Source organism: Salmo salar, chromosome ssa02 (genome assembly GCF_905237065.1).
Source record: "Salmo salar chromosome ssa02, Ssal_v3.1, whole genome shotgun sequence".
Lineage (NCBI taxonomy): Eukaryota > Metazoa > Chordata > Actinopteri > Salmoniformes > Salmonidae > Salmo > Salmo salar.
In genome coordinates, this window is record NC_059443.1 from 57,644,345 (window position 1) to 57,663,193 (window position 18,849).

The window sequence follows — 18,849 nt, forward strand, 5'->3', positions numbered from 1 at the left end:
ATAATATAATAAACACAGTAGTACGAGCCTTTGGTCATTAATATGGTCAAATCCGGAAACTATCATATCGAAAACAAAATGTTTATTCTTTCAGTGAAATACGGAACTGTTACGTATTTTATCGAACCGGTGGGAACCCTAAGTCTAAATATTACATCATAATTATGTAAAATTCTGGCAAATTAGTTCGCAACGAGCCAGGTGGCCCAAACTGTTGCATATACCCTGACTCTGCTTGCACTGAACGCAAGAGAAGTGACACAATTTCCCTAGTTAATATTGCCTGCTAACATGAATTTCTTTTAACTAAATATGTAGGTTTAAAAATATATACTTCTGTGTATTGATTTTAAAAAGGCATTGATGTTTATGGTTAGGTACATTTGTGCAACGATTGTGCTTTTTTCAGCAATGCGTTTTTGTCAAATCATCACCCGTTTGGCGAAGTTGAAGTAGGGTGTGATTCGATGATAAATTAAGAGCCACCGCATTGATTATATGCAACACAGAACAAGCTCGTTAACCTAGTAATATCATCAACCATGTGTAGTAAACTAGTGATTATTTGAAGATTGATAGTTTTTTATGAGATAAGTTTAATGCTAGCTAGCAACTTACCTTGGCTCCTTGCTGCACTCGCGTAACAGGTGGTCAGCCTGCCACGCAGTTTCCTCGTGGAATGCAATGTAATCGGCGTCCATAAATGCTGATTAACGATTGTTATGAAGACTTGAAATCGGCCCTAATTAAATCGGTGGGCCTCTACTCTAAAGACCAATGTATCAAACTAAAATACAAAATAGTTTTGCAAAGTATTGTATTTAGAATTATTTATTTTTTAATACAAAAACATTTGAAAGTACACGCCTTCACTACAACAATATTCTTAGTAACGGAAACAAACAACAAAAAAACATTTAACTTGCTATGACTGTAATATGTGGTTGTTTATCTACCTTGGTTGACTGACTAAGTCGCTATGGATAAATGTCTGCTAAATGACCTAAATGTAAAAATGAACAATTGCAAAGCACACTGGGTATTATTATTTGACTTATTTTGTGGGTGGAGCTGTGGACATTTTTTTACATTTACATGTTGTTCACTCAGCAGACACTCATGACACCATAGTGCTGTGACTTCTGATACCAATGCAGGGTGAAAGGGGGCCACCAAATGTTGAACCACTATAAAATAAAAATGGTATAGAAAATTATTTTGTATTTTGAAAATATAAATTACAGGTCTTGAAAGTATCTTGTTACAAACTACATTGGATTGTAGTTCAGGCCGGTGAAATGCAAATGACAAAATACTCAAAAGTAATTTACATTTCAAATACATGTAACAGGAATACTGCCCATCTCTGGATGTGGGGATGCTAAAACCACAGAGATACCTCAACCTGCAGACTGTAATCTAATAACGCACTAAAGGGATGCCAACTATCATTAGACTGCACATCAATGGTTTGCCTGCCTTAATATGCCTCAAGTGGTTTCACTCCCAGGATGGAATAACAGTATTAGTTAGATAGGTTCTCATGTTGGCACTAATTGCTTATCCCACCTGTATGATGCATGCGAAAACTGTAAACTGGGGATTCCCTCTTCAATACCATGATTGTACTAGGTGCCAGCCCAACAGACTATAATTGGAAGTCTTGGTCATGAAGATGAAAGTGTTCACTTAGAGGTTAACTATTATATCACCCAGTGAGGGAGAGTGGAATATCATGGGACGGACTGAACGTATTGTCAAGAGGCCTTATTTGTTGTAGAAAACTGGCCTCATGGTTCTCCTATGAATTCCTCTGTAGGAGAAGGAGAGTTTCTGTGAAGCATTCAAAGGTCAATACACTGGTCGTCATGAATGCCATTTAGTACAGTAAATGTTCTTTGATAAAACAACTTTAAAGCATGTTTATTTGATTACTAAAATAAATAATTGTAGATAGTCTTGTAATGCAAGACTTAGTAGTGGCATTTCGTGGCGTTAGTTGAACATGGCTACAGCTGTGAAGGTTACGTCACTGGAAAGAGTGTTTAGAAGCAAAATGTGAATCAACCTGAATGTTTTGGTACATTGTTTATAAATGCTTCAGTAATGCTCGCTCTTCTCATTAAAAGGGTATTAAACACATCGTAGGCCTTAATACAATATTCATGTATTTTTTTATTTTTATGTGCAATGTTATGTTGTATAATCCATTTAAATTGTACACTTGCTACAATATATGACGAATACACAATGTTTGCCCTATCATCTTGTTCAGATTGCTAAAATGGGCCTCAGTGAAATGTTTCAGGTAAATCAAATGTGACAACAGCCTCCATGGAAATAAAACATTTAATCACCTCCTGGATCTGTGTGTGAATGTACAGTGCCTTCAGCCTTATTCTAAAATGGATTTAAAAAAAACATTTCCTCAGCAATCTACTCACAATACCCCATAATGACAAAGCAAATACAAGTTTTTAGTATTTTTTGCTAATAAGAAAATAAATGAAAAACATACCTTATTTACATACGTATTCAATCCATTTGCTATGACACTCGAAATTGAGCTCAGGTGCATCCTGTTTCCATTGATAATCCTTGATGTCCACCTTTGGTAAATTCAATTTATTAGACATGTTTTGGAAAGGCACACACTGGTCTATATAAGGTTCCACAGTTGACAGTGCATGTCAGAGCAAAAACCAAGCCATGAGGTCAAAGGAATTGTCCGTAGAGCTCAGAGACAGGATTGTGTCGAGGCTGGGGAAGGGTACCAGATCTTTGGAAGGGTACCAAAAATATTGCTACAGCATTGAAAATCCCAAGAACACACTGGCCTCCATCATTCTTAAATGGAAGAAGTTTGGAACCACCAAGACTCTTCCTAGAGCTGGCCGCCCAGCTAAACTGAGCAATCGGGGGAGAAGGGCCTTGGTGAGGGAGGTGACCAAGAACCCGATGGTTACTCTGACAGAGCTCCAGAGTTCCTCTGTGAAGATGGGAGAACCTTCCAGAAGGACAACCATCTCTGTAGCACTCCACCAATCAGGCCTTTATGGTAGAGTGGCCAGACGGAAGCCACTCTTCAGTAAAAGGCACATGACAGCCTGCTTGGAGTTTGCCAAAAGGCACCCAAAAACGCTGACCATGAGAAACAAAATTTTCTGGTCAGATGAAACCAAGATTGAACTCTTTGGCCTGAATGCCAAGCGTCACATCTGGAGGAAACCTGGCACCATCCCTACAGTGAAGCATGGTAGTGGCAGCATCATGCTGTGGGGATGTTTTTCAGCGGCAGGGACTGGGAGACTAGTCAGGATCGAGGCAAAGATGAACAGAGCAAAAGTACAGAGATCCTTGATGAAAACCTGCTCCAGAGTACTCAGGACCTCAGGCTGTGGCAAAAGTTCACCTTCCAACAAGACAACGACCCTAAGCACACAGCCAAGACAACGCAGGAGTGTCTTCAGGTCAAGTCTCTGAATGTCCTTTAGTGTCCCAGCCGAACCCAGACTTAAACCCGATCGAGCATCTCTGGAGACCTGAAAATAGCTGTGCAGCAACATTCCCCACCCAACATGACAGAGCTTGAGAGGATCTGCAGAAAAGAATGGGAGAAACTACCCATATTTTACTGCTGCTCTTTAATTACTTGTTCTTTTTCTTATTCGTATTTTTTAAACTGCATTGTTGGTTAGGGGCTTGTAAGTAAGCATTTCACTGTAAGGTCTACCTACACCTGTTGTATTCGGCCCATGTGACAAATAACATACCCAAGAAGACTCAAGGCTGTAATCGCTGCCAAAGGTGCTTCAACAAAGTACTGAGTAAAGGGTCTGAATACTTATGTAAATGTGATATGACTTTTATTTTGTATAAATTAGCAACAATTTCCAAAAACCGGTTTTTGATTTGTCATTATGGGGTATTGTGTGTAGATTGATGAGGAAAAAAACTATTTACATTTTTGAATAAGGCTGTAACCTAACAAAAATGTGGAAAAAGTCAAGGGGTCTGAATACTTGCCGAAGGCACCGTAATGGTACTAAGGTACAGAAGAGTGCAATGTTCTGACTGCAGATAAATGTATTGTATAGAGCTGAATCTGTTAACACTAATCAAGAGAAGGTTTCGCAAACCACTGGTTGGTCAGTGGACCTACTACTATCCCTAGGCTCCAATGTGAGGAAGCAAGTCAGGGGTCTTTATGCTCATAATACTCATGTATTTAAGTAGTCATGTGACGCACTGGTTATTGAAACAGAAGAACAATAATCCCATGTGCTACAATGTGTGATATTGACCTACAGACGGAACACTGTAGAAACACCCTGACCAAGGAGACTGTAGGGATGGTTTTATTTCAAGTTAACAGCGACAAAGTTAATGTTTTGTAAATACATAATAAATGTTATTTTTACTGATGTGTACATTAACATAACTCTTCAAAAAATAAAATTATTCAAGTTTTAAACTTGCATGAAACACCACAGTGAATACAAAAATGCAAGGAAATGTAAAGTACAAATTTAACTCATCATATAAAGTGTGTTCTAGATGTGTCCAGTCTGCAGCACGGTGTACTGGGCAGTGAATCTCTCCACACTCTCCCCCTCCAGCAGCTTCATGGCTCTCCAGTGGATCTTCCCACAGTTTTCTGGCTGGCCGCTGGGCCCAAGCTCCTCTCTGATATACTCCAGCCACAGATCTGGAGGGAAAAAGCCATACAGGCAGTCCCGAGTGACCATCTCAACTTACATCAATCAGCTAATCAAAGTTGCTGTTGAATCAGGTGTGTTAATGTTGGGCTGGAATAAAAGCCTGCAAACCCTGTAGTTCCAACCATTGTATGTCTTGTTCATTATTCTACTGGCCTATTGGAAGTCTTTTAGTTGTTAGTGTAGCAACTGACATGCAAAAATCCCTGTGGGACTTATTTGAAATGGGCTACTTTGAATGTGTCTTCAGAATCTCACCATCATCTGTGGAGCCGAATTCCCTCAGGGCTCTCTCATAGAAGTCCCTCAGGTTGCTCATCTTGGGAGTCTCCTAAAAGAACAGTCACATCATTCCAGTCAGTACACCAGCCTTGCCAATGACCATAGCCCGTTGGCTATGCAGCACAAACAGATCTGGGAACAGACTTACAAAATCCTAACATTAGTGTGAAAAGTTAAACCTTTGATACAACATTTTGTACATAAAGCCACAACAATGTGTGGCAATATTGGAACAACAGGCTAGTTTGAGACTATGTCTTGGTTGTTTGCAATGTATATTTGTCTGAGTATGGACTATATTTCTGATTTGGTCCTGCCGTACATACCTACACAAACGCTACAGTCACAAGACACAGGCCTCCTTATGGTCCCTAGAATTTATAAACAAACAACTGGAGGCAGGGCTTTCTCCTATAGAGCTCCATTTTTACGGAATGGTCTGCCTGTCCAGGTGAGAGATGCAGACTCGGTCTCAACCTTTAAGTCTTTATTGAAGACTCATCTCTTCAGTAGGTCCTATGATTGAGTGTAGTCTGGCCCAGGAGTGTGAAGGTGAACGGAAAGGCACTGGAGCAACGAACCGCCCTTGCTGTCTCTGCCTGGCCGGTTCCCCTCTCTCCACTGGGATTCTCTGCCTCTAACCCTATTACAGGGGCTGAGTCACTGGCTTACTGGTGCTTTTCCATGCCGTCCTTGGAAGGGGTGCGTCACTTGAGTCATTGACGTGATCTTCCTGTCTGGGTTGGCGCGCCCCCCCCCCCCTTGGGTTGTGCCATGGCAGAGATTTTTGTGGGCTATACTCGGCCTTGGTGGTTGAAGATATCCCTCTAGTGGTGTGGGGGCTGTGCTTTGGCAAAGTGGGTGGGGTTATATCCTGCCTGTTTGGCCCTGTCCGGGGGTATCGTCGGATGGGGCCACAGTGTCTCCCGACCACTCCTGTCTCAGCCTCCAGTATTTATGCTGCAGTAGTTTATGTGTTGGGGGGGCTAGGGCCAGTCTGTTATATCTGGAGTATTTCTCCTGTCTTATCCGGTGTCCTGTGTAAATTTAAGTATGCTCTCTCTAACTCTCTCTCTCTCTGAGGACCTGAGCCCTAGGACCATGCCTCAGGACTACCTGGCCTGATGACTCCTTGCTGTCCCCAGTCCACCTGGCCGTGCTGCTGCTCCAGTTTCAACTGTTCTGCCTGCGGCTATGGAATCCTGAACTGTTCACCGGACGTGCTACCTGTCCCAGACCTGCTGTTTTCAACTCTCTAGAGACAGCAGCAGCGGTAGAGATACTCTGAATGATTGGCTACGAAAAGCCAACTGACATTTATTCCTGAGGTGCTGACCTGTTGCACCCTCTACAACCACTGTGATTATTATTATTTGACCCTGCTGGTCACCTATGAACATTTGAACATCTTGGCCATGTTCTCTTATAATCTCCACCCGGCACAGCCAGAAGAGGTCTGGCCACCCCTCATAGCCTGGTTCCTCTCTAGGTTTTTCCTAGCCACCGTGCTTCTACTCCTGCATTGCTTGCTGTTTGGGGTTTTAGGCTGGGTTTCTGTACAGCACTTTGCGATATCAGTTGATGTAAGAAGGGCTTTATAAATACATTTGATTTGATTTGTTCTTGTTTCCCCATACATTGTGACTCGACTCACTTGATCTTTCTCCATCTGGATCATTCTGGTGAAAAAGGCCTTGGAGAAGGGCCGGTTCTCATGCAAACTGGAAAATAAGAGGAGGTCCAACTTTGTTTTTCTTCTTCAAAATGCTGAACTTAAATGCATATTAATAAGTCGTTATCTAAACGAGGATACGTTGTCGTACAAAATAACTACTGTGAATTACAATCATTGTACTGATTTGGCCTTCACAATGCAGAACTGGTGAGAAATGAATAATATAATATTAATATTCAGTACCTTGTGAAGGTCTTCCTGGCTTTCTTGTAGCCTCCGGCCCCGTAGGACCAGTCAAGGTACTTCTCCTTTATCTCCATGGAAACGGCAGGCACCGCGGACAGCAGACCTCTCTGAGAGCAGAGGAAAAAACAAACTGTTACAACTAATTCTCATCCAACCAGACAACATTGTATGTAGGGAAATATGGCTGCGTTTACATAAATTGGTATTTTGACCAATCAGAACAGCTCTGAAAAAGATCTGATGTGATTGGTCAAAAGATCAGAATTGGGCTGCCTATGTAAACGCAGCCTATGAGGCACTACTGCTTTTGCACTGACACAATGGAGGCTAAGAATGACATAGAACCAGAAAAAGCTTGGTCAAAGCACTGTCTGGACAGAGCTTTGAATTATGACAAATGTAAACTGGTATTGTATTAAAATGTCATAAACTAATGTAATTTTTGAGAGGTTGGGCTTGGTTCTGTACCTGAAACAGGGCTTCAGTTGCCTCTGGGCTCTGTGATGTACTGCTCCACTCCACCTGCAGCTGCCACAGGGGCAAGCTCGACTGTCAACAGACAAGACCAGGGTGGTTAACATCAGGTAAAATGCTCTTTTAACAAATAAAATATATTCATGGGTTGCTGGGCCGGAAAATGTGTTAACGGTAAGTTCGGCTTGCACACACTCTGACGCTCCAAAATGTTTTGTAAGATACTTCCCCCACCCCATAAATCTTAGTCAAAATGTTTTTTTTTTTAAGTTTTTTTTTACATTCCATATTATTTCCCAACTCACACCCCAGATCAACAATGTGTTTGTGACTACATAATTACATAACAAAGTGGAGGGTGACCATACGCCCTCTCACACAGTCAGCCCCTTCTCGTGAGCTGCCCCTTATATTGCGCAACACTCGTCATAACAATTAAAGACTAGCTACAAGATCCATATTGCAATAAATTGCCTGAATTGATACAATAACAATAAATAGGATACGTTTATAACGAGGTGTACCATCTGTTTTTTTCTTCCTTTAAACTACTACTAGCTTGATTGTTTATGGGACAATTGATGGCTACAATCACCCATATTAGCAAACTATCTTATCACATTTCTCTAGTATAGGCTACTTTTCGTGACGATATCAGCAAAATGCCTGCGATAAGGATATCAGCAAAATGCCTGCGATAAGGGATCGGTATGGTTGGTGTCGATAATTGATCGGTTTATCATCCCAGCTCTACTACATACTACCCACTGGGCAAAGACGTCAATTCAACGTCTACGAACGTGAAATCAACTAAAAGTCATTTGAGTCTACCTGGTATTAACTATAGGTTTTTACAGTACCTGAAGAATTTACCTGTAAGGAAAGTCTCCCTGGTATTAGTAATGGGGTTTAACAGTACCTGAAGCCATTCTATTGACCACAGGAAAAGGAACTACCACGTAAATACAGCACTGTGGGTTTGATTGAATTGAGCCCTTCCAGTCATATTGGAACTGGTTTCTAGCAGGGAATAGCAGTCATTTGAGGAAGTTAATATGCTGTAGGAAATTATCTGGGACAGAGTTGGAGCTGCCCCACTTTCACAGCAGCCCTTAGTGACTGTGTGTGTGTGTGGGTGTGTACCTTGGGATTCACGTGTGTCAGGGCGTCCTGGAATAGCTTGCCTGTGGCGCCACTCCCCAGACGCACCATCGTCTGCAGGGCCAGGCACCACACGTCCACAGATTGTCTGTAGCGCTGGGTGGCTGCCATGGCAACCGCAGCGGTCTGCTCCGAGTCTCCCGATGATAGTAAGACCTGCAGCTGAACAGACCGAAGGAGGGACACACGCACAGGAAACCGTTACATGTTGTGAACCTCATGTATCCTATTGGTTTCTATGCTGTATGTTTATACACTTACTGTCCTAGATTTACACTTGCCATAAGAAATCTTCTTACCCAGTTCTTGTAGAAGTCCTCCTTCAGCAGTGAGGAGTCGTGGGCACGCTGAAGCACTGCAAGCAGCCTCTCCTGCCTCTGAGGGATGCCAACACACACACAGGTCAGAATTCAGTCTTAGAAAACCATACACTCATTTCACTAATATATTACTCACATTAACACCAGATCATCAATAATCTATCAATATTCTTCACTAAAAAAAGTGCTCATCAGCAATGATAGTCATGGTTTGAAATGTTAACCTTCTCCTTCAGCTGCTGGACGTTGGTTTTCCTCTTGAACCTCTCCAGGCAGAAGGACACGTAGCACGCCCACATGGCCTCTGGAACACAGCAGAGAGACCACCCATCACTAGGGTTGTTGCGGCGACGGGCAGTCATGAGTCATGACCACAGTCAAATTCCACGTGAACGCTGAGTCACGGTACTCTCCTCCTATGCTCTCTGTGCATGAAAGGCGCCGATGTGTTGGTAGTACTCAACTCGTTAACGATGTCAGAACGCTAATGGCCTGGTACTCAGCACTCCATTGTCCCTCTAATCACTCTGACATGAATGCAAAATGTAGGCTACATTGTTGTACCTTGCGATGATGGATCAATTTGAAGAAGTTCAACAACAGATTGAAACGGAGTGGAAAACATGGTCGTTGTGGATCTTGTTGCAAAGCTAAACAACGAAAGGGGACAGCACATTCTAAGGTGATGATGAATTCAAAGCCCTTAAGACGTCGTATGTAGAACGTCGTATGCATAGACCCATATGAGCCCAAGCCCGGAAAAAAGCCTGAAATAAAATAAATTGTGCAGTTATATAATACATAGCCTACTGCATATTAAGCACAGCAGAAAAAAGGGGAAAAAAACTGATTTAAGATGTACAGTTGAAGTCGGAAGTTTACATACACCTTAGCCAAATACATTTAAACTCAGTTCTTAATTTAATCCTAGTAAAATTCCCACTCTTTGGTCAGCTAGGATCACCACATTATTTTAAGAATAATAGTAGAGAGAATTATTTATTTCAGCTTTTATTTCTTTCATCACATTCCCAGTCGGTCAGAAGTTTACATACACTCAATTAGTATTTGGTAGCATCGCCTTTAAATTGTTTAACTTGGGTCAAATGTTTTGGGTAGCCTTCCACAAGCTTCCCACAATAAGTTGGGTGAATTTTGGCCCATTCATCCTGACAGAGCTGGTGTAACTGAGTCAGGTTTCTAGGCCTCCTAGCTCACACATGCATTTTCTGTTCTGCCCACACATTTTCTATAGGATTGAGGTCAGGGCTTTGTGATGGCCACTCCAATACCTTGACTTTGTTGTCCTTAAGCCATTTTGCAACAACTTTGGAAGTATGCTTGGGGGTCATTGTCCATTTGGAAGACCCATTTGCGACCAAGCTTTAAATTCCTGACTGATGTCTTGAGATGTTGCTTCAACATATCCACATAATTTTCCTACGTCATGATGCCATCTATTTTGTGAAGTGCACCAGTCCCTCCTGCAGCAAAGCACCCCCACAACATGATGCTGCCACCCCCGTGCTTCACGGTTGGGGTGGTGTTCTTCGGCTTGCAAGCCTCTCCCCTTTTTCTTCCAAACATAACAATGGTCATTATGGCCAAACAGTTCCATTTTTGTTTCATCAGACCAGAGGACATTTCTCCAAAAAGTACGATCTTTGTCACCATGTGCAGTTGCAAACCGTAGTCTGGCTTTTTTATGGCGGTTTTGGAGCAGTGTCTTCTTCCTTGCTGAGCGGCCTTTCAGGTTATGTCGATATAGGACTTGTTTTACTGTGGATATAGATACTTTTGTACTTGTTTCCTCCAGCATCTTCACAAAGTCCTTTGCTGTTGTTCTGGGATTGATTTGCACTTTTCGCACCAAAGTATGTTTATCTCTAGGAGACAGAACGCGTCTCCTTCCTGAGCGGTAAGACGGCTGCGTGGTCCCATGGTGTTTATACTTGCGTACTATTGTCTGTACAGATGAATGTGGTACCTTCAGGCATTTGGAAATTGCTCCCAAGGATGAACCAGACTTGTGGAGGTCTACAATTTTATTTCTGAGGTCTTGGCTGATTTCTTTTGATTTTCCCCATGATGTCAAGCAAAGAGGCACGGAGTTTGAAGGTAGGCCTTGAAATACATTCACAGGTACACCTCAAATTGCTCAAATTATGTAAATTAGCCTATCAGAAGCTTCTAAAGCCATGACATCATGTTCTGGAATTTTCCAAGCTGTTTGAAGGCACAGCCAACTTAGTATATGTAAACTTCTGACCCACTGGAATTGTGACACAGTCAATTATAAGTGAAATTATCTGTCTGTAAACAATTGTTGGAAAAGTTACTTGCGTCATGCACAAAGTAGATGTCCTAACCCGATTTGCCAAAACTATAGTTTGTTAACAAGACATTTGTGGAATGGTTGAAAAACGACTACAACCTAAGTGTATGTAAACCTCCGACCTCAACTGTACTTGGTACATAATTGGTGTAGGCTACAAACTCTAGTAATCACCTTTGAGTGCGGACTGCAGTATTATGCATACTGGATGGACTGGTTACCTTACGCTACACTCCAAAGTCTCCAGACCGTATAGGCCGAGGCCAGTGTTTCCCCAAGCCTGGTCCTTGTGTAACCCCAACAGTACACATGGACAAACACACCATATACAACCCATTGAGGGCTCGATGGTTAGCTGACAAGCTGAATCAGGTGTGCTTGTCCAGGGTTACAATACAAATGTGTACTGTTGTGGGTATTGGAGGACCATGGGAAACACTGACCCAGGCCATGTGTTGGTTCGTTGATTGTGCAGAGCGGCTTACAGAGTTATAGTTAGCCTACAATTATAGTGAATCTGTATTTGATATAAGGATTTTGAATAACCTAATAATATGGCATTTTTTTTATATTTTCATAATTAATAGGCTGACACATTACCTTTCGCTACAGAATATTTCACCACCGTGCGTTTCCATTTCCTCCTCTGTCCTTCATTCCTTTCTCCAGCGAGCAGCGCTGTCAGCAGTTTAAATGAAATGTGTTTTGTTGTGAAAAACGTGATTATTGATGTTCCTGAACAGATTTCACTTGGTTTCCCAAATTAAGCACTGGGTAGCGGCAGGAAACAGGTTTGGAGACACCACGGCATACAGTTTGAGCGGAATATGACCCGTCACGCAGCGAGAGGATGCTCCTCAAACAGTGATTGATGCATGGAGTGAAGTAAGTGCTCTTAAAAGCCCAGATATTTCTACATGCAATTCAGTGCGAAAGCAGAGTTTTGGGCACTATCAGCATGGCGACCAAAAGCAGTAAGGGTTGGAAGTATATTGCATAGTTTGCAATGCAAATATCAAGCTCTCCCACCATAGCACAACTATCGCCATGAGAAATCAGATGCTTATCAAGCGCAAAGAAACATTCTCGGAGGGGGACAAGCAGCAGCAGCAATCTCGCAAAAGCAGCAGCAATCTATTGTCACTGAAAAGCACCGGTGAGATCCTGCCAAAGCAGTTAACACAGCTCATTACTGTTTCAATGAATGATTCTCAAACGGCTTGTTTTTTTATTGACTGAATAGATATGGGGCAATTTCAATTTCATATTTATTTACTCAACCCATCTTTACGTAGTCCTTTTGATTCTACAAGCAAGCGCCACCACTGAGGTTACTGCCTTTTTAAACACCGTGTTCCACAATATAATATAACCAGTTGATATTACGGTTTCAGCATCTTAAATGGCACGTGTTTTTTTTATTGACTGGATATATATGAGGCAATTAGGATTTATCTGTATGATAAATTAGGCAGTGTGCACTGTTGGCATTCGGACAAATGCAAAAAAACATTTCCAGTGCGGACCTTGTGTTCTAAAAATATATATTTTTATTTGAACACTCGAGTACCAGAAAAAAAACTAGTGCGAGTACTCGAACAGTAACAACAACAAAAAAAGTCAAATGCCCATCCATAGTTGTTTGTGACCAACATGATTCAAAGCAGTGTCTCCTGGACCCATATGACAGCATTAGACCGCCTAGGTTTGGGAAGCAAATGCAACTTTTCAGGTCTCAGACAAGGTTACCCATCACGAGCGTGGTCCTCGAACCTCCTCTGTTACACTTCATCCAACACGTCACTTGTGTTGAGTTGTGTACTTATTGTATCGTGTCTATCTGTGTTGAGGTCTTTACTTGCATTATGTTGTGTCTACCTACGTTAAGTTTCGTGTTGTGTCTTACCTGTGCGTTTGTAATGCGTTGTGTTGTGTTTCTGTCTAACCTGTGTTGATGTGTGCATTTCTGTCTGTTGCGTGTACGTACCTGTGTTGAGGCTGTTGAGGCCCTCCTCGTACACCTGGCAGCAGCGCTCCTCTCTCCTGGCGATGTCAGAGGCCCGCCCCTTGGCTGACTGAAGCTCCTCCCCCACCGTCGCCCCCAGCTCCCGCTTGGCCATGAAGTCCCACGTCAGTGAGTCGTCTGTGTGTTTGCTCTGCAGGCTGGGGACAGGACATTCAGCATGGTCAGTGTGTGTTGTGTCACGTTGAAAAATGAATACAGAGATCAGCAACCCAAAATGGAGCCTTACTCTTGTATAATGGTGTCCTGTAGGTCTTTAGTGAAGTCAAAGATGGCGGCGATGGTCAAAAGAGACAGGATGAAATCAGCTCCTGTGGACAGCACAGAGAAATCCATGAACATCTCCAAAACACTGTCTCTACTCTCTTAATAATCAAAGTAGACTGTTAGGCAATACAAATGGCATAGAATAAATACAACGCAACGGAAAACAGCTCACCTTGGATTTTCACAGTAGCATCTCTGTACACCACCTCGGCCAGTTTGCCAGTCATGATCTCAGGGGAGAACTCGTACCCTCCCTGTAGAGTGAAGAGGACAATCAGTGACCCAGTACAAAAAAGAAGAAACTCAAAAAAGGTGTGTGTGTGTGTACTCACCACATCCATCTCAGCCTGCTCCAGCTTCTTCTGTTGCTTCCTCAATTTCTCAGTGTGCAACAACTCCATACGGAAGTACTGTTCAGGTAGAGACACGGGTATCAATCATCCTGGGGGTTTTAAGTGGTCCTGCTACATTTAGGCCTTGTGTGCATTCAGTGTTTGCTACCACAGCACTTACATTTCCATAGCATCTTAGCGTCGAGCCTAATATGGTAATTCTTCAATTCATTGAAAATCAAATGCCACTCCGTACCTCCTGGTAGACCTTTTTGCTTTCCGGGTGGAAGCGCAGGGCACGCAGGAACAGGTGTCTGGCGCTCTCTGACGAGTTTCTGTCCTCCAGCTCGCTCTTTGCAGCCATGATCCAGAGGGCTGGAGAAAGGAGAGGCAATCAATGATTCTGCTGACGAGGCTCCGTCATCCACACAAACAACTGGAGCAATGATAGGACCCTGTGTAGTGTATATAGTGGTCCTTTGCAGCTCAGTTGGTAGAGCACGGCGCTTGTAACGCCAGGGTAGTGGGTTTGATTCACAGGACCACCCACACGTAAAATGTATGCACACATGACTAAGTCACTTTGGATAAATGCATATGCTAAATGGCATACTATTATACACTGAGTGAACAAAACATTAGGAACACCTGCTCTTTCCATGACATAGACTGGCCATGTGAAAGCTATGTGTGCCATTCAGAGGGGGAATGGGCAAGACAAAATATTTAAGCGTCTTTGAACAGGATATGGTGGTAGGTGCCAGGTGCACCAATTTGTGTCAAGAACTGCACCACTGCTGGGTTTCTCACGCTCAACAGTTTTCCTGTGTGTATCAAGAATGGTCCACCACCCAAAGGACATCCAGCCAACTTGACACAACTGTGGGAAGCATTGGACTCAACATGGGCCAGCATCCCTGTGGAACGCTTTCGACACCTTGTAGAGTCCATGCCCCGACGAATTGAGGCTGTTGTGAGGGCAAAAGGGGGTGCAACAATGCGTTCCTAATGTTTTGTACAATCAGTGTATATTACAAGGACATATTCCATTGATGTGGTATGTCACCATAGTATAATGATGATAAATCTACCTGGTTTCTCAGGATGAATGGCAAGCATGGAGGAGAACACCTTGCTGAGTTCACCCTGTGTGTTCTATTTGAGGAGATAACAAAAATAACCCTTTCAGCACCAGAACACAACCTTTATTCAACGTTTATCAGTTAAGAACCCAAGATAACTTAAACTTACCCATTTCTTACAGAAAGCAATGTGAGAGAGCCACAACTGAACATCATCCTGCAAAGAGATATCGTATTATTGGCCTGTCCATTGACTTCCTTGGTGCCTTCTGCATAGCGCTGTTTGAAATATTCAACATCCCGTAGCTAATAGCTATGTCATGTAGGGCTTGTATAGTACCTTCCATTTAGTTGTGGCCCTTCTGAAAATGTTGTTGATCCTCGAGATGATGGAAAACTCAATCTCCTCTCTTTTGAACTGATAGCCGATGCGCTAAAAATGAAAAACATGATGAGGAACAAATATGAACTCCTGATACAGATATTCAATATTTCCATATTTCATCAAACTTCAAATGGACTTGCAGGCATTCATTGGTTGTAAACTCTAGCATGATAATGAAAGTGGATATTATTATTATTAGTGGATTGTGTTGTTGCCATGGCGCTGTAAGGCAGCCTAAACAGAGAGCTCTGTATATGTTGTACATATTTTAGATTAGAATTTGTTTTTAAATTGGGTTTTTTGTTAAGTCATTGAGTGTTGATTGGATATACAGTTGATGTCGGAAGTTTACATAAGCCGAGTTTAAATGTGTTTGGCTAAGGTGTTTCACAATTCCTGACATTTAATCCTAGTAAAAATTCCCTGTCTTAGGTCAGTTAGGATCACCACTTTATTTTAAGAATGTGAAATGTCAGAATAATAGTAGAGAGAGTTATTTCTTTCATCACATTCCCAGTGGGTCAGAAGTTTACATACACTCAATTAGTACTTGGTAGCATTGCCTTTAAATTGTTTAACTTGGGTCAAACGTCAAAGCAAAGCAACATCACAAGACAGTCAGAAAGTTAAAGCTCGGTCGCAAATGGGTCTTCCAAATGGACAATGACGTCAAGCAGACTTCCAAAGTTGTGGCAAAATGGCTTAAGGACAACAAAGTCAAGGTATTGGAGTGGCCAACACAAAGCCTCAAGCCTATAGAAAATTTGTGGGCAGAACTGAAAAAGTGTGTGCGAGCAAGGAGGTCTACAAACCTGACTCAGTTACACCAGCTCTGTCAGGAGGAATGGGCCAAAATTCATCCAACTTATTGTGGGAAGCTTGTGGAAGGCTACCCGAAACGTTTGACCCAAGTCAATTTAAAGGCAATGCTACCAAATACTAATTGAGTGTATGTTAACATCTGACCCACTGGGAATGTGATGAAAGAAATAAAAGCTGAAATAAATCACTCTACTATCATTCTGACATTTCACATTCTTAAAATCAAGTGGTGATCCTAACTGACCTAAGACCAGGAATTTTTACTAGGATTAAATGTCAGGAATTGTGAAAAGCGAAGTTTTAAATGTATTTGGCTAAGGTGTATGTAAACTTCTGACTTCAACTGTAATTTCCCTCCTCATGATGCCATCTATTTTGTGAAGTGCACCAGTCCCTCCTGCAGCAAAGCACCCCCACAACATGATGCTGCCACTCCTGTGCTTCACAGTTGGGATGGTGTTCTTCGGCTTACAAGCCCCCCCCCCCCTTTCCTCCAAACATAACGATGGTCATTACAGCCATAAAGTTCTCTTTTTGTTTCATCAGACCAGAGGACATTTCTACAGAAAGTACGATCTTTGTCCCCATGTGCAGTTGCAAACCGTAGTCTGTCTTTTAAATAGCGGTTTTGGAGCAGTGGCTTCTTCCTTGCTGAGCAGCCTTTCAGGTTATGTCGATATAGGACTTGTTTTACTGTGGATATAGATACTTTTGTACCTGTTTCCTCCAGCATCTTCACAAGGTCCTTTGCTGTTGTTCTGGGATTGATTTGCACTTTTTGCACCAAAGTATGTTCATCTCTAGGAGACAGAACTCGTCTCCTTCATGAGTGGTATGACGGCTGCACAGTCAACTTAGTGTACGTAAACTTCTGACCCACTGGAATTGTGATACAGTGGATTATAAGTGAAATAATCTGTCTATAAACAATTGTTGGAAAAATTACTTGTGTCATGCACAAAGTAGATGTCCTAACCGACTTGCCAAAACTATAGTTTGTTAACAAGACATTTGTGGAATGGTTGAAAAACTAGTTTTTATAACTCCAACTTAAGTGTATGTAAACTTCCGACTTCAACTGTATATCTGGTTGTTTTTACCCATGGAGTGATGTTTGTTTGGCTAGCTAGACAGCTAGCTGCCTGCTAACGTTTGCATTTAAAAGATGCATCAGACTCATCACCGGCTTCTATTGAAATTAAAAAGTGGAACATTGTTTCCGAGGTCGGACAGGCAGACAGCTAGGCTTATATTAAGCCCAACCTTATAAGACCTGACTGCATTGTGGAAATGGCAGTGTTCGTAATGAGGATGTCTACTGCTCTGGATTGATGTGTGGTGAGCTTTTTTGTGCCATAGTAACTGCAGAGATATCACCCAAGTGGGTGCACAAGTCCAGGCTACAGAGAAGTTGAGCTGACGACATCAGGGCCACCAAGCCAACTCCATCACCTGGCATCACAGGAAGGCTACAGAGAGGCTGAGGACGGCATCATGGCCAGTAAGCCAAATGAAATGCATCATCAGGCATCACCCTCACTCCAGTGAGTTGCAAGAAGCACCAGTCTCCACCATGAGCTGGCACACGCAGATGTGAAGGAACTCTACAAAGCTGGCTTCATCAACATCACTTTCGTTGTTTTGTTAAGCTACCTAATTGTTTATCTCTTTATTTGTAGGCCTATACCGCAATTCAACTTTTAGCTGCGAATGTGTAGCCTACAAAATGAAATGAACCAAATCCATTTATATATATTATTACATATGAGATTCAAAACTTACTGATCTTCTCTTCTTTATCAGCTCTAAGACATTGATTTCATACTGAAATAAGAAATAACACAGATTAATACATTGTATAGTACTTGTTTTTGATTGCCTATACTCACATTTTCTTGCATTATTCACTGGTATTCGGTACTCACCTGAATGTATGCAATGAAGTCAACTTTGGTTATGATCAATCGATGCAGTTTGTATTCTAAAGCTGTCGCCCTTTTTAGCAAGGATCTGTAATTGGGAGATGAATCGGCTTTAATACAACTTCATAGATTTTTACAAACATTGCAAGTTATAGCTAAGCTAAAGAGTGTTTTTAATCTTACTTGACTTCTTTTTTGCTGAACAGACCCACTCTCTCCAACTGTTCCAACTCTGGGATTCGATTCTCGATCCGCTGTTGGACTATCTCAGCCATCGTCACTTACTTGGTGCTTACAATTTGACCGACTTCTGTTGTGAATGTTATTAAAAATATTCCTTAAAAACAATAATAGTGAACTAAATTAGCCCAAAAGCATCTTTCACACGTGTGGAAGTTGTGATTGCTGTATTTCCGGTTCCGTGCTTCAACTGAGTCCGTGCAAAAACTTGTGAATTTACAAATAAAATCCGCTTGACAAGCGAAAAACGTAGCTTTGGTTTTTATTATTAGACCATGCATTATAAACATGTGTAACTTATAATGGTCGGCATTTTCATTCACCATAAAAATACATAACATAGACTGTACATTTCCTATCATCAGTTGTCTAGTTTGCACAAGTGCAGAACTGAGCATATTTGGCAACAACTGTTTCTGCAACAAGTGTATTGATTTATAATTGGCACCAGAAATATGCAAACGGCTAGGCTGAAAAGTAAACAAGCTTCATGAATCATGCCCGGTGGGTGGAAAGATTTCCCGCATAATCGTTGAAAAGCAAGAGAAAGCGAGCGGCAATTTGC

General features: G+C 42.0%; 1 protein-coding gene across 1 annotated transcript; it reads right to left on the reverse strand.

Annotated features, from left to right (window-relative positions):
• Positions 1 to 4,342: 4,342 nt before the first annotated feature.
• On the reverse strand, positions 4,343 to 18,845 carry LOC100196059 (U3 small nucleolar RNA-associated protein 6 homolog). The gene is made up of 19 exons (XM_014175585.2): positions 18,228 to 18,845; positions 18,048 to 18,132; positions 17,905 to 17,946; positions 15,256 to 15,348; positions 15,085 to 15,132; positions 14,925 to 14,988; positions 14,090 to 14,208; positions 13,834 to 13,911; positions 13,674 to 13,755; positions 13,464 to 13,545; positions 13,199 to 13,374; positions 9,101 to 9,180; positions 8,856 to 8,933; positions 8,539 to 8,718; positions 7,390 to 7,470; positions 6,919 to 7,028; positions 6,655 to 6,721; positions 4,977 to 5,049; positions 4,343 to 4,708 (listed from the first exon to the last, which is right to left on the reverse strand). The coding sequence occupies exons 1-19, from the start codon at positions 18,317 to 18,319 to the stop codon at positions 4,554 to 4,556; spliced, it is 1,785 nt and encodes a 594-aa protein (XP_014031060.1). The 5' UTR covers positions 18,320 to 18,845; the 3' UTR covers positions 4,343 to 4,553.
• Between the last annotated feature and the right edge of the window lie 4 nt (positions 18,846 to 18,849).